The sequence below is a fragment of the Callospermophilus lateralis genome, chromosome 2, assembly GCF_048772815.1.
Source record: "Callospermophilus lateralis isolate mCalLat2 chromosome 2, mCalLat2.hap1, whole genome shotgun sequence".
NCBI classification, from domain to species: Eukaryota; Metazoa; Chordata; class Mammalia; order Rodentia; family Sciuridae; genus Callospermophilus; species Callospermophilus lateralis.
The window spans coordinates 23,810,034-23,824,614 of record NC_135306.1 but is presented as its reverse complement, the minus strand read 5'-3'; the positions used below and the strand labels follow the sequence as shown (position 1 = coordinate 23,824,614).

The window sequence follows — 14,581 nt, the reverse complement described above, 5'->3', positions numbered from 1 at the left end:
CCAGTTCTATGATAATAGTGGGAACTGTTTCACAAAGTGTTCTGTGACCAATCAGGTGTGAAGGAAGCTAAAACAGGTTTCTTTGCCGCAGGACTTCTCAGAACCTATTAGAAGATGTGTGCATTGGGACTGTTTCAGGGGATTTTGTCAGCAGAATTTCCAGAACAATCAGGAAGCTTCCCAGAGGGCTGGTGCACCTAATGACATCTTGGGAAACGCTGCTCTGAAATTACTGAGTTCTCATCTCCCTCTCTCTTCCTTTCCTCCTTTCATGCCCTTCCAACCTGTCTGTTTGGCTAGGGTGCTCTCTTTTCTTCATATCTATTTCTCATCTTTTTCTATATTTGGCAGAAGGAAAAGTTTCCAACACACTGTACTTCCTCACTGGTGCAGAAACACGGGTCCTCCTCGGATGGGGCCACTGGGCACATGATAGAGCTTTTTAGAGTGGATCAAAGCAGCTTTGTAAACTTGGAATATGTCAGTTTTATTTGTTCCACGACAGTATAAAAATGGCATACTCGAAAATGATGAAGATAGCAGGATTAAGACAAAGGTAATGTGTGACTATAACTTTAATATCTAACATGCAATGAGAAGAAGGTCAACATGGTCATCCTCTAAAAAGTGCTACCACTGTTACCTACAATCAGAGCCCCTGACAACTTCATCACGCCCGATCTGTAGTAATTATTGTCAATATCCACACAATGGTAGGGCAAGGCATTGTGTCGGGTACTGGGTACTTTACATAGATGGTCTCATTCAGTCTTCACAATAACCTAAGGTGGTTAGATACCATTTCCCTCATTTTACACCTGAGAAAACTGAGGCTCAGATTAATGAACAAGTTTAAGGTGACGCTGCTGAAACATGGTAGACTGATTCAAACCCAGGCCACCTGACTTTGAAACTTATATTCTATACCTTACTGCTTCCTGTTTGGATCACAGTTCCCAAATAAGAAGAAATTCTGTAAGCCCTTTCTGGGTTTTCATGGTATGTTCTGGAAGGATCTAAATTACTCAGATTGCTAAACAAATGGGAATAATAATATAAGAGATTACTGAATATGGCTTTGTCCTCAGCAACATAGGCATAAATACTAAGTTTGTGAGCTCACGGACAACTGTAGCTTTTCATATACTGGTTCAGGAATTTCTACTTCCAAGGAGATACCTTGTTGACTGGTATCTCCTTGGAAGACCTTTTATATAGAAGATAATCCTGAGGCTGCATTTAGGGTCACAGGGAGTGTGGTGGTCACTGCATATAACCAGTGAGATCTGTTAGGGGTGCTAGTGGTGGGTGATGAGAATTATGGAACTGCCGTCTCTCATCTCTAGCTTATTCTCTGTACCTCTACTTGGTGGACCTGAGGAAGAACCAGCAAATTCAGTAACTGCTTTTCCAGCTGGCTTCAGGATAGGACATGTCAATAGGGGGCGCTAGTGGGGAAGAACTTGCTCTTTTCTGTTTCTAGCTTCTGTGAGTCACCCCATCCTGGCTGCTTCACCTGGGCAGTGGCCGTTCCTCCAGGCCACATGGGTTTCTTACTCCAGCTCAGAGACACCAGCACTGGCTGCTGGGACCCTTACTAAGAAATCCAAATTTCATCTGAGTGTCTAAATTCAGCACATCATTCCCAGGGCCATGGAGCTGGAAAGTGCTTCCTTGCAGTTTCTCCTGCTAGTTCCTTAGAATCCTGTGACTCCAAGCGTGGCCCCAGGAGCTGGATGGAAATGTCAGGGTCAGCCCGACCTGCTGAATCCATGGGGCTGGGCCAGCTCTCCTGAGGACTCACACATACCTAATTAATAACTGGATATCAGTTAATAATTCTTGCTACTAAAGTTTCAGTTCACCTACCAAGGTGTGATTCCTATCTCCAGTCTGGACCCCGACTGACGTGGTGTCTGGGTCCCTCCCGATGGCGTGGAGGAAGTCTGTAACCTGAACGCAAGGGAGCCAGGCTCCGCATACCTGGGCACTCACCCGGGAAGCGTTCTCCAACTGCGCTTTCAGAATGTTGCACTTCACGTGATCTGCCACGGGCGAGGGCAACAGGGGTGTCTGAAGAGTCTTCTCAGAGACCTTCTTTTCCTCGGCCTGAGACAAATCAAAATCCAGATGATGGATTATAAGCAGAAAACAAAACAAAACACGCACATTAACTTTCCCAATGGCTGCAACTGCACAGAATACAGATCCAAGTATCCAGGCAAATATGCCACCAGCTCCATGCATCTGTGCCCCAGGGTTCACTCATCCTCTTATGAGGGAGAGAGAAGACACATCAGGAGCTGGGTGTGAGGCCTGAGAAGGTGAGGAAGGGGATCATCAGGGGTCAGGCAGCAAGAGCCCGTGGCAGAACCAGGCTAGGGCTTCAGCTTCACTATTCATTCTCCCCACAATCCCAAGTCTGACACAGAAAGCCAACACTGTGACTTGTAGGGTCAAGGGAAGGAGTGCAAAATATCTGTGGATGTTTTAACAATAAATCTTGCTAAAAACAGAGGTGTGTGTGTGTGTGTGTGTGTGTGTGTGTTTTGCTGGGGACTAAACCCAAGGCCTTGTGCATACTAAGCAAGTGCCCTACCACTGAGCTAAATCTCCAGTCCTAAAACTGTGATTCTTAACGAGGAATTTGTATCTATATTCCTTTTTTGGAGGGGGCTGGGAATTGAACCCAGGGATAATCACATGCTCTACCATTCAACTACACCCCCAGCCCCTGTTACAGTATTGCAGAGCATCTTGGAAATTGGTACCACCTTCACTCTTTTTACCGTCTCCCGAGTGTTAACTGAACATGTACCTAAAATTCCTGGGATCCCAGGGCACCCTGGGACAAATATTCATATTTGAACTATGCTCAAAGCAATGATATCTTTGAAATCTTAGGCTTTGTAACTATTCTATGTATTATTATAGACATGATGACATTTCCATAATAAATAAAATAAAAAGCACTTATCCACATGGGTAACCCTAACTCAACTTTAATGGTACACACACCACTTTTGGGAAATAATGTCTTATTGCTAACTGTACCTAATATGGTGCTTGATGCAGAGTAGGTGTCCATTAAACACCTACTGAGGACAATTATGATGATATACAGCTATCATCAGAAGAGATATGCATTTAAAAAGAAAGCACAAAACCACGTGATTGCCAGACACAATTCAGCAATACCAATATCATGTCAGCCATTACGTACGAGGGCAAGAAGGAGATGTTCTAAAGCCCTAAAGTTCTTCATGTCCCCAAATTATTTGGTCACTAATTTGAAAGTCCTCTTGAGCACCTTGGTACTCTTAGTAGCAATATTATAAAAGCCATAGAGGCAGCACAAGGCAATTGGCTGACGGACACCACTTGACAAAGAAAAGAGGACATAGTATACAGGTTCCCAGGGGGACCGCCAGACACACAGAGGAGCGTTTGTGAGAGCAAGCAGCAATTTCACATAATGCCAGAACAGGCAGAGGCAAAAAACTCAGATCTGCTCCTCAGCTTTGCCTTCTTAGTACTATTTAAAGAGAGTGAGGTTGCTAGGGTTGTAGCTCAGTAGTGAAGAGTGTTCTCTAGTGTGTGCAAAGCCCTGGGTTCGTTTCCCACCAGTGCATGCATGTACACACATACACACACACACACACACAATGATAGTGATGATAAAAAGAAAAATAGCTCCAGTGGGTAACATTTACTGAGAGCTTACTATGGCTCAGCCCTTGACTACAAATTTCATATGCATGTCTCACTTAATCCTCTCATTTGTTCCACCCATTTGGAAGTAGGTGCAAGTATTATCCTCCCCAATTTTATAAAAGGTGAAGGATTTATATGATATAAACAGAGAATTAATATCCTCATTTTATAGATGAGAAAAACAAAGCAGAGAGATGGGAAGTGACTTGTCCAAGATCACACAGGAGATAAGCAGAAGGGCCAACATTCGCATTCAGGAGCAGTGGCTTTGGCAGACGCAGCCCAGAGCTCCTAACCACCATCTGCTCCCCTTACCTTCTCTGACTCAGTCTCTCTCTCTCTTTTTTAAGAAATGTCTTTCAGTTGTTGATGGACCTTTATTTTTTATCTATCTGTCATCTCTCTCTCTATCTCTCTCTTTATCTATCTATCTATCTATCTATATGCAGTGCTGAGAATCGAACCCAGTTCCTCATACATGCTAGGCAAGTGCTCTACCACTGACCTACAACCCCAGCCCACGTCTCATTCTCTTTATTCACAAGATTTTCCGGATGTTCAAGTAAGGAAAAAAAATTTTAAAGATACAAATGACACTTTCATGTCAGATTCTTTGGTTAGAAAAGAAAATATAACAAAAGTTACTTTGGATGGGAGGACAGTAATGACCCTAAGCCATCTAGTTGTGCTTGAAGAACTGACTCTTTTGACTAGATTCATTATCCTGAGGGACTTAAGTTTTCTCCTTTAGGCAAATCACTAACTTATTTATAACTTGTATTTTAAAAGGTAGGAGTTGTAGCATAGACTTTGGATAATTTATCTTGTGTTTATAAATCCTGATACGTAAAGATATCTATTCCATATTAAATGGATGTTTTCATTGATATGTAAAGAGTTAATTTTTTAATTAGGTTTAATTTTTCTGGAATAATACAGGAATGAAATTAGTTATTAAGCCCATCTGAGGTTTTTGACAATTGCTTGAGGGAATGTGGTTATACTGACAGTAATGACCGAAGACCTACTTAAAGAAACGAAGTGCTGCTAAAATAAGAAGAGAACAGCAATTCAGTAACGATTTCCCCCCAGAACTTTGGAATTCTAAATTACTTTTTTGGACATAAAATTCGTGCTATCTCATTCCTGACCCATCTGGATGAAGCAAGAGCAATAATGTTCAGCTTTATGAACTGACTCAGGTAAAGGCCGACATAAATTTTGGAAAATTTGTGCAACATTATATAATTTTTCTCTTGTTTCAAAGGCATTTCTCTCCAGGCATGGTGGTACATGACTGTAATCCCAGCTACTGAGGAGGCCAAAGCAGGAAGATCACAAGTTCAAAGCCACCCTAGGCAACTTAGTGAGACCCTGGGGGGAAAACAAAATAAAAAGGTCTGGGAGTGTAACTCAGTGGTAGAGCACCCATGTGACAATCCCCAGTACTCCCCAATACACACACACACACACACACACACACACACACACACACACAAAGAAAAAGGCATTTCTATGGGAGATCACAAAACAACAGGTCCAGTCTGGAGGAAGGTCCCAGAATGTTGTGCTTTCTGTGTTCTGAATTATCATACTTGATATTTTATGTTCAGCTTGAATCGTGGAAAGACACTTTATCATTCAATATTTCAAAACATACAAATGGCTGCCAATTGGGCCTTTGGATTATTATAGTTGGAAATAGGCCATCTGTTGGAAGATGTCATCTGGGAATAAAGAAATGATCAGATGCATATTTAAATTGTTGATACAAATTGTTTACACATTGGAAATCTGATGACATTCACATTCCTGTGATAATTCTGGGTGTGACTTTGGAACCGAGTAGTGAAAATGACTTCTCATCATTAAATAATCCCAGGGGGTCATCTAAGAACAAACAGAAGATGCTCCATCTTTAAGGTTGGTGAAAAAAGACTTTAAAAGCCATCCAAGCCAGAGTTCCCAATTGTGATATCATGCTATCAAGTGAGGTCTGTTGCAAGAAATGCTCTATTGATGACAAAGAATCATAGTGTGAAATAATATGCTCTGTTCATAGATTGGGATAGCGTCAGAGTTACCTGGATAATCGCTTTGACCTAGGTTTCTTGCTTACTAATCTTTCTTTCTTTCCTGTTCTCTTCTTTTTTTAATGTTGGGGATTAAACCCAGGGCCTTGTGTGTGCTAAGCATGAGCTCTCCACTGAGCTACACTCCCAGCCCCCTAATGTATTTCTCTGAATGGAGGATAAAAAAGGGAAGCTATAATAAGTTATAGCTGAGCTCCAGGGCAATGCTCTGTAATGCACAGGGGTCCCAGATATGCCTTGACCCAGAGCAAGCCACTGTCCCCAATATCCTACCAATGGTCATGGCAACTACAAATGGCTATTGCACTTGTGAGTTCTCTGCTGTTCAATATGCTGTATTTCACTGCAAAATAGTTATAGATTTTGTCCAACTCTGGGTAAGCCCGTATTCAACCCATTTATCATGTGTATTGTTGAAGAAAAGTTGAAAACCAAGAGATTAAGAAGAGGGAGAAGATCAATCTAGGGGGAACATGATCTATTGGGCAATGCCCAGCCCTGTAATTCACCCAGCAAGAAGGTAAGTGAAGTTTTGCTCCTAAAAGACAGCCTGAGCCGAAAAGTCAAGAAAGATGGTAGAAGTCCCTCCAGGCACGGGCGCATGGTTTAACAGGCAGGCCCCATTAACAGGCCCAGGTCTGGTATGGGCACCAAGTCCATGTTCATGCTGAGCCCCGGGCGCTGGCACCTTGTTAATGTTGATGTGCAGAGCGGGCCAGGGTCCAGCAGCCTTCACCGTCTCCAGCTCCAGCTTCTTCAGATGGGCAGCAGCTTCACTGAACAGAGCGGGTGGTCCAGGACTCAGTTCTACACAGCAGCCGGGGAAGATGAATAAAGAAGGGTCAAAGGAGAGACAGCTATAGAGGCTAAGGGACACTCGCCAGATCCTGGCCCCCAGCACCCTGTTTGCCTGCCTCCTTGTCCTGTTGCTTGATGGGTTGCGAGAATATCTGAGGTCACAGTTTCAAGGTCTAACTCCCCCCGCCCATCAGCTCCATGAACTGGGTGGGCCTGGCTAAGCTGCTTTACCTTTCTGAGCCTCGGAGTCATTTTTAAATAAAAAATAAAATTATTTACCTTGTAGGGTTGCTGTGAACATTAAGTGAGCTTTTATTCATATACAAGTGTTTTAAAAGTGAAAAAGCTCTATGCAAACTAGAAAGATTAGTATTCAGTCTAAGAGACACAAAAATGTGCCCTTAAAAGCCATGTTATGTTTCTAAAATCAAATCCACTGACTTTGATTTTTTTGTACCACTGGGGATTAGTTGGCCACCTTTTCTCCCTTTAGCTTGAATTTACTCACTGATATATCAAATATTCATTACAAAGTAAAACTTGTGCTAATAGCAATTGGGATCTAGGAAGCCAAAAGAAAGAGATTCATGAGACACAATTCTGGTCTAAAGGGAGAGACAGAGACATGCACAGATACTTCAAATAAAAAGCAGCAAAAGTCATAATTAGTGATAGGAACAAGAGAGAAGGCACTCCAAAGCCTGGATTGGTGATAAAAAACAATTCACTGATAAAATTTGAGCTGGTTCCTGAGGGATGCATAGGAGTTTACCAGGACAGAGAAAAGCCTTCTAGGAAGAGGCAACAAGTGCAAGGGACAGAGCTGGCACAGCTTTTGGTGAGAGGAGAGGCGCTCTGTGTAGCCAGAGTGTGCTAAGGAGTGGGGGAGGCTGAGACCTTGGCAGGAGCCAGGTTATGAAGGTCTGTGTGTGGCCAGGCTCAGCAGGGTGGCCTTCATCCCAGGACAGTGAACTCTTGCAAGGCCTTAAGGCATCTGGATAGAGCCATCTGGTGAAAGTAGATTTGGCAGCTTTTTCAGGGAGGCTGGAGGAGGTGCCCATCGGGAGGTTGCCACGATTACCCAGATATAAGACGAGGCAGGGACTCGGCATGGGCAGCCGGGGCAGCGATGAGGGCACAGAGCTCAGTCTTCACACAAGTGGGTTATGGGTCCCCATATCTAGCTCAGCCAACCCAGAATTGCTCCCCGTAGTCAATGAAGGAGAGGATCATGGTGTTTTACTGGCTCCCAGGCTCATGCCACGCCCTTGGCTCTCACCTCCTCACCTCCACCCCATCCCCAGAAGAGGCACCGCAAGGGACCCCGCCCCTCAGCAGGAAGCAGCGCCAACGCCGCCTGACTCTGCCTTAGCACCAGGTCGAGAACCAGTCCTTTCCCCCAGTTCACCAGAGGCAAATTCCTTGCTAAAATAAAAGACGATTTCTAAAAAAAATAAAAATAAAATAGCAGACATACAAAATCCAAGTCTGTGGGTTAAAATTATATGGAAGAGAGAGAACCTCACTCTGTCGTTGTATTACTAGCAGAGTTCTGATGGGGACCCGCATCAATGGTCCACCTGACACCACTTTGTTCTCAGAAGTCCCATGTCAGAAAGAGGGTAGGACAGGTTTCCGTGGAATTAGGACAGTGGCAATTCCAGCCACCACCTCCCTGCCCTCTTTCTCCTTCCTACTGCTTGAGCCGGGGTTGGCTACTGTACCTGGAGAGGACTGGGGGACAATGGGGGGGACAATAGTCTCCCAAGTGCCCCTGCCTAAAGGCATCAGGCTCTTCTCCGTCCCTATCCAAACCCAGTAACCAGCATAGCCTCACCCCCCTTCCGTGTGTGCTGCCTGGGAAGGGTCTGCCTTGAGCTGCTAGAGAAGCCACTCCTGCCATAGCAGGAGTCCCCGACCTCCCCCAACTCACTTGTGAGGGACTTGCTGCCGGAGTTCGGGGACCTCAAGGGCCCCTCCTTGTTCTCCAGGGTCAGTGACAGGCCGTAGTTGGAGTGATGCTGGTGCTGGCGGTGATGCCGTCCCGAAGCCTTGGGGGGGAACGGGGTGCCCCCATTCTCCTCGATGCCAAAGGGCAGCCGGTCTGAGGGGCTGAGCACCGGGGAGGGGAGCGGGTAGCTGTGGCGGCGACAGAGTCAAGATTTAGAAAAGCAGAACATCTTGATCATCCGGTGGGTTTCCAAAGATGATCTTTAAGCGTCAAATACCAAGAGAAACAGGTTCAGCACATAAGATTCCTGCTTAAAATGGGAGGTCACGGGCATTGTACGGAGGGCGAGGTGAAATCTGCATAGGTCAGAGACCTTCTTCCTTGGACCTTAAAAAATTCTTGATTTGGATCCTGGGGTGGTAGCTCAGTGGTAGCGTGCTTGCCTGGCACGTATGAGGCACTGGGTTCGACTCTCAGCACCCCATCAAAATAAATAAATAAAGCTATTGTGTCCATATACGACTAAAATATATTTTTTTAAAAAAAATTCTTAATTTTGAGATGAACGAAAGCATTGCAATATTTTAGAGGCATTCTCTAAATGGGAGGAAGACATGACAACTATAATAAAATGTTAAAATGATCCTAGAAGATCATGTTACAAACTAGAAGTTCCTCTCCATCCTGCCCAGCACACCGAAAGCCCAACATTGTCCCGCTTTTTGATTCCAATGGCTCCTCTCTGGGTTTAACAATATTTCCCTGTTCAAAGCCCCTTCGTCCCCGACCTAGACTGCTGGACAAGATTCTCTCCCACCCTGACTCCCTCCTTCAGTCCCTCCCCGACAGAGAAGTTTCCAGAATGGTATTCTAATTATCTTCCAGAGGGGGACACTCTTCCTGGGGGAGCTGGAATACATCTCATCTTCACCCTTTCAGGACAGAAATCCCCCTTGGAAATCCAAGGAACCGCACAGACCTTCCCTGCAGATGCAAAGTTCCACAGGACTCCAGGGCTGCTGGGATCGTCTGGGGACTTGTTAAGAGCTAAGCTGGCAGGAGAGGATCCACACTACTTTACACAGCACTCGTGGCCTCCAGGGACCTTGCCCCTCCTCTTGCAGCCCCATCTCTAGCAACGTCCCTTCTGCACACTATCCGCTTCCATCCTGAGCATCCCTCATCTCTCAACCGCCTGAGACACTCCTTCCTCTGGAAAGATTTCCTTTAAGAGGCGGCTGAGCTGTGATCCCGCCTCACGCTGCCAGGCGGGCTCACCCCTCCTGCTGCTGTCCAGATTCCAGGGCCCACTACCTTCTCTCTGCCTTCAAGGGGCTCACGGTCCAAGTACCCTACAACTCTGTGTTTCAGGAACTCGCGATCATACTACCCCAACAGCAGAAGTCGGGGGTGCGGAAGTGGAGACAGTTAACTCCTGTGCAGAGGGGAAGGTGTCACAGGGAGGGAACATCCAGGGGGAGACGGTAAGGCTTTAGTGGCCATTTCTGAAATGGAATCCTCTTTCTTACGGGAGACCCCATTCTTCATGGCCCTCTCAGGGTTGGGCCTGAGACCTGATTCCAGCCTGTCCAGCTGGAATCTTCCATCCTAGTTCTGGGGTGTGACCCAATCAGAGACCATTAGCGTTGACCCTAAAATTTAACATACAAAATCCAAAAGACAGGGTCTCTCTCTCTCTCTCTCTCTCTTTGTGAGAGTCAGGCAGGGCCTTTTGGTGACTTCTCTGGGCCCTAAGCACTTCTGCCTTTTGTCCCTTCTTTATAAAAAAAAAAAAAAAATTTAAAAATTGTATTTCATGGCAATGTTCATATAAAAGTATGTTAATCATTTTCTCCAACTAAAAGTTTATTTCTATTTTAAAAGAAATTAAAACCTATTTGTGATCTTATAAAGTACCGTGGACCTAAGGCTCTGTGCCCACAGTATACAGTGAACACACTAGCCATGACCCTAAGGATGATGTACTCTGAGGCTTCTTGTGACTATCAACCCTGGACATAAAGCAGCAGTATCTGTGGGAATGAGGTCAATGAAGGGAGAAACGATGAGCAGAGGTTAAAGGCAGATGGAGCAAGAAGAAGTAATGGTATTATTTGAGTGCCTAGATCCTGCCACACCTGAAACCCCTACTCCCACGAACCTTTTCAATGAAAGGTTCAGAAAATGCACTGATTGAGGTGGCTGTATTTCTCCCATTTATAAACCACGTTATCAATTGGTGCCGGTGTTGGGTTCTTTGTTTTGCTCTGTGTGTGTGTGTGTGTGTGTGTGTGTGTGAGAGAGAGAGAGAGAGAGAGAGAGAGAAGACGGAGTGAGGAGGGAAACAGAGAGGTCAAGACTAAGAAGACAAGGGGGCTAGTTAGGAGGAGAGAAGGGGCCAGGCTACATCAGGGCAGTGATGCCTGGTGGAAAGTGTGTGGGCTCTGTCTGGGATATTCAGACAGGGTGTGAGCAGGCTTGCAGGCCTGTCACCTTGGGTCACTGGGGGAAGGAGGAGACCTCTGCTGCGAGGCAGGAGGTTCCCAGCAGAAACGGCACTGGTGGTCCCCCACACTGCCATGAGAGCTGGGTTTCTGATGTACCCCAACTGTCCCCTGAAGACTTAGCTCAAGGACAATCCTACATTGTGTGCCCTTAAGGATGTGGACAATGACGTGGTTTGGCTTTGGGGGTCATGCTCCATCCCCCATCTCTTCTCAACCTGAGAGGTCCAGGGTATCCACCCTCCCGTGGAAGCAGGAATGGGACAGAAAAAGGAGCACGAGGTGGAGCTGGAACACCTGGGCCTGAGTCTTGGTCCTGCCTTCACCTGGCAGGGGGACCCCACTTCCCCCATCTGTAACATGAAGCAGGTTAGGCGACTTCTGGTAAACTTCCAGATCTGAGAATCACTCTTTCTCCCAATTATCTGTCTAGTACCAGCCACATCCCGGGTACCGTGCTACCTGTTTTACGTAAAACAGCACACGTGATAGGTGTAGAGGCCTTTGCTGGACACGCAGTAGTGCTCCACAAGTCTTGGAGAAAGGAAGAGAGGAAAGAAAGAACCAAGGGTGGGCGGAGGGAGGGGGAGGGGGAGAGGATGGACCAAAGAAACAGGAGAGCTGGGACCAGACGACAGCTCCGTGGAGTCCAAATCCTGCTGACATTATTTTCCTGTCTCCTAATTATGTTGAAAAATAATATTTACTCTCAAGAGAGAGGTGCAGAGACTGGGAGCTCAAAAGACAGAAAATGCCCTTTGCCCTGGAGGACTTCAGGCTCATCTCGCCGCTGCCCTTCTTTCTGGCCACTGCCAGCCCATCAGAGGTCTGAGTGGGCAGTGCCATGGTCTAGGCAGGGGGACAGATCAGAGACACACTGAGAGGAAGAGAGGGACAGGATATGGGTACCGGCTGGATTTGAGAAAGAGAACATGGAGACAGGGAGGGATGAGGTCACCCTAAATATGTTTTAGCCTGGAAGACCAGGCACATGGCATATCGTTAATAGGAAAAAAAAAAAGGTGTCGGATGAAGGCTACTTTGACATGATTGAACTTCAAATGAGTTATAGTGAGGGTGAGAATGAACGCCCAAAGGAAAAGATGTCTTGTCTCAGAGATCTGGCACACGTTCAGGGCTGGAAGTGGAGTTGGAAAGCTTTGACTAAGCGTTTCAGAAAGATGGCAAATAGACACCACTTCTGATGCCAGCTCCGATTGATCCTCACCCTCTGCCTGGAGTACAGGATGGAGAGGGATTCTGGGACTATGCCCAGCTCAGGAGGAGAGGGCTGTGATTGACTAGCGATGCCTGTCAAGGACTTGGAAGAGCACCGCGGTGTCACATACTTGTCTTTCCAAGTTAAAAGTGCGTGCCTTTTCATTTCAAGGAAACTCAGACCAAAGGGTCAAATAGTAAAGTGCAGGGGGTAAGAAACTGCGTTTAATAACGTTTCAAGTCAAAGGTGCATGGGTGACTTTCCTCTTACTGCAACTCTAGGGGGTAGACTCAGAAAGAGAGAAACGGAAAGAGGAACAGATGAGTGTCGAAGCTGCCTGAGGCTGGACCCAGAAATGTGGTCAGGCTAAGTGTGTCTGGAAGAGCAAAGGTTCCTAAACAGTTAGTGACCTGAGAGCGTCCTCAGCTCATACATATGGAGGGACATCCTAAGATACCTAACATGGAGTCTCATGGGGCTGTGGGTCCATTAAGGAAATTGCTCATGGACTCATCGAAACTCCCCGAGTCGCCATTCACATAGACGATGGTGTAATTGAGTGGCCATGACGTTGTGCGTCTGCCTGTTCATACAGTCTGAAAAGAAGGTCAAGCCCACTGTAGAAGGTCCAAGAGCATGTAGCAGCCCATGAGCCTCAGGGATGCTGGCTAAGGCTCAGGAGATTGCCAGCTCCATGTCCACCATCACCAGAGACAGCTTCTGACCTTCTGGAAAGGAGGTCACAGATTGTGGCTTCAGAGTGGGTGGCAAAGGTGGGATATGCAGGCTTTGGCCTCTGCTTCCCTGAGCTGACAGGGGAAGGGACCGTGATTGAAGATGGGGGCCGTTATGTGCTATGTGCCTGTCCTGTGCTAAGCACCTCCACTTCCACACCATCCTGCGGGGACGCTGCTGTTGCCTCATTTGACACTGGAGCTTAGCAAAGATGAATAACGTGGCCTGTTAGAACTGCAAGTGAGTACTGAACCTTATCTAATTTATTCTCTTGCCTTTTCTCAGGGGAAGACCCAGCTCTCATTCTGTCTCCAACTCTGGAGAAGCTGGTGTTCTCAGTGGGCAGTGTTCTAGGGGACTTCATTGACTGTACTGGGGAAGGCACAGCTCTACAGAACCGACTGGTTGAGAGGTTCTTGCAGACCTACTTAATCCCATACATGCTTCCAACTAGGGCCTCTCCCATCCTGGTCTCTGGGATCCCAGCCTGCCCCCAAACATGGTGCTCTATCAAAATGCACTGCCTGCCGGAATTAGGGAAACCAAGATAGGGGGAGGGTCTCAAGCTGGGATACAAAACAAGGCTTTCTCTTGAAAACAAGAGAAGTGTTCCAGGTGCCCTGAGAAGTCAATCATATACTTTACAGTCAGCCAAGCCTTTGGGTGACATGGGCGTTGGAGAGCAGCCTTGGGGAATCTAACCCTGAATAAGAAATCCCAGAATTTCAGAAATGGAGCTCTCCTTGGATATCCACCAGTTTGGTGGTTTTAAACTCTGAATGTTAAAATCACTAGTAGGAAAACCCCTATTCACTTACTGGAGGGAATCCAAAATGGTGTAGACAGTTTGGAAAATAATCTGGCAGTTCCTCAAAGAGATATCAGATGACCCATCAATCCCATTCCTAGATATATGCCCAAGAGAAATATGTCCATGCAAAAACTTGCACATGAGCTGAAACTGGGGGCACATGTCTGTAATCCCAGCAACTTGGGAAGCTGAGGCAAGAGGATCACAAGTTTCAGGCCAGCCTGGGAAACTTAGTGAGACTCTGTGTTAAAATAAAAAATAAGGACTGGGGATGTAGATCAGTGGTAGAGCACCTCTGGCTTCGACTCCCAGTACTAAAGAGAAAAAAAAAAAAGAACAAAACCAAAAACTTGGACCCAAATATTCACAGCATTATTCATAATTGCCCAAAGGGAGAAACAACCCACATACCTATGTGTTCATCGACTGAAGAATGGATTAGCAAAATGTGCTACCTCCATACGATGGAAAATTATCTAGTCAATAAAAAGGCATGAAATAGCCATCCATGCTACACATGAATGAACCCTGAAAACATTAAGCTACGTGAAAGAGGCCCGACACAAAAGGCCACATGCCGTATGATTCCATTTACATGAAACATTTAGAAGAGGCAAGTCTGGGGCGGTAGATAGATGAGTGGTTATGGCGGTCTGGGGAGGGTGGAGGAAATGAGTGAGTCACTGCTAATGGGCCTGAGTTTCTTTTAGAAGTAATGAATATGTTCCAAAATTAGATTTCAGCCGTGGTTGCACA

General features: G+C 46.0%; 1 protein-coding gene across 3 annotated transcripts in view; it reads right to left on the bottom strand.

The window, feature by feature from the left end:
• The window catches only part of Epb41l4b (erythrocyte membrane protein band 4.1 like 4B), a 131,049-nt gene that overhangs the window by 27,824 nt on the left and 88,644 nt on the right, over positions 1-14,581 (bottom strand). For all 3 annotated transcript variants that reach the window (XM_076843203.2, XM_076843201.2, XM_076843202.2), the window contains exons 16-18: positions 8,539-8,744; positions 6,496-6,614; positions 1,984-2,109 (exon numbers count right to left, since the gene is read on the bottom strand). In XM_076843203.2, coding sequence (XP_076699318.2) covers positions 1,984-2,109; positions 6,496-6,614; positions 8,539-8,744 — 451 coding nt within the window. The remainder of the gene's footprint in view (positions 1-1,983; positions 2,110-6,495; positions 6,615-8,538; positions 8,745-14,581) is intronic.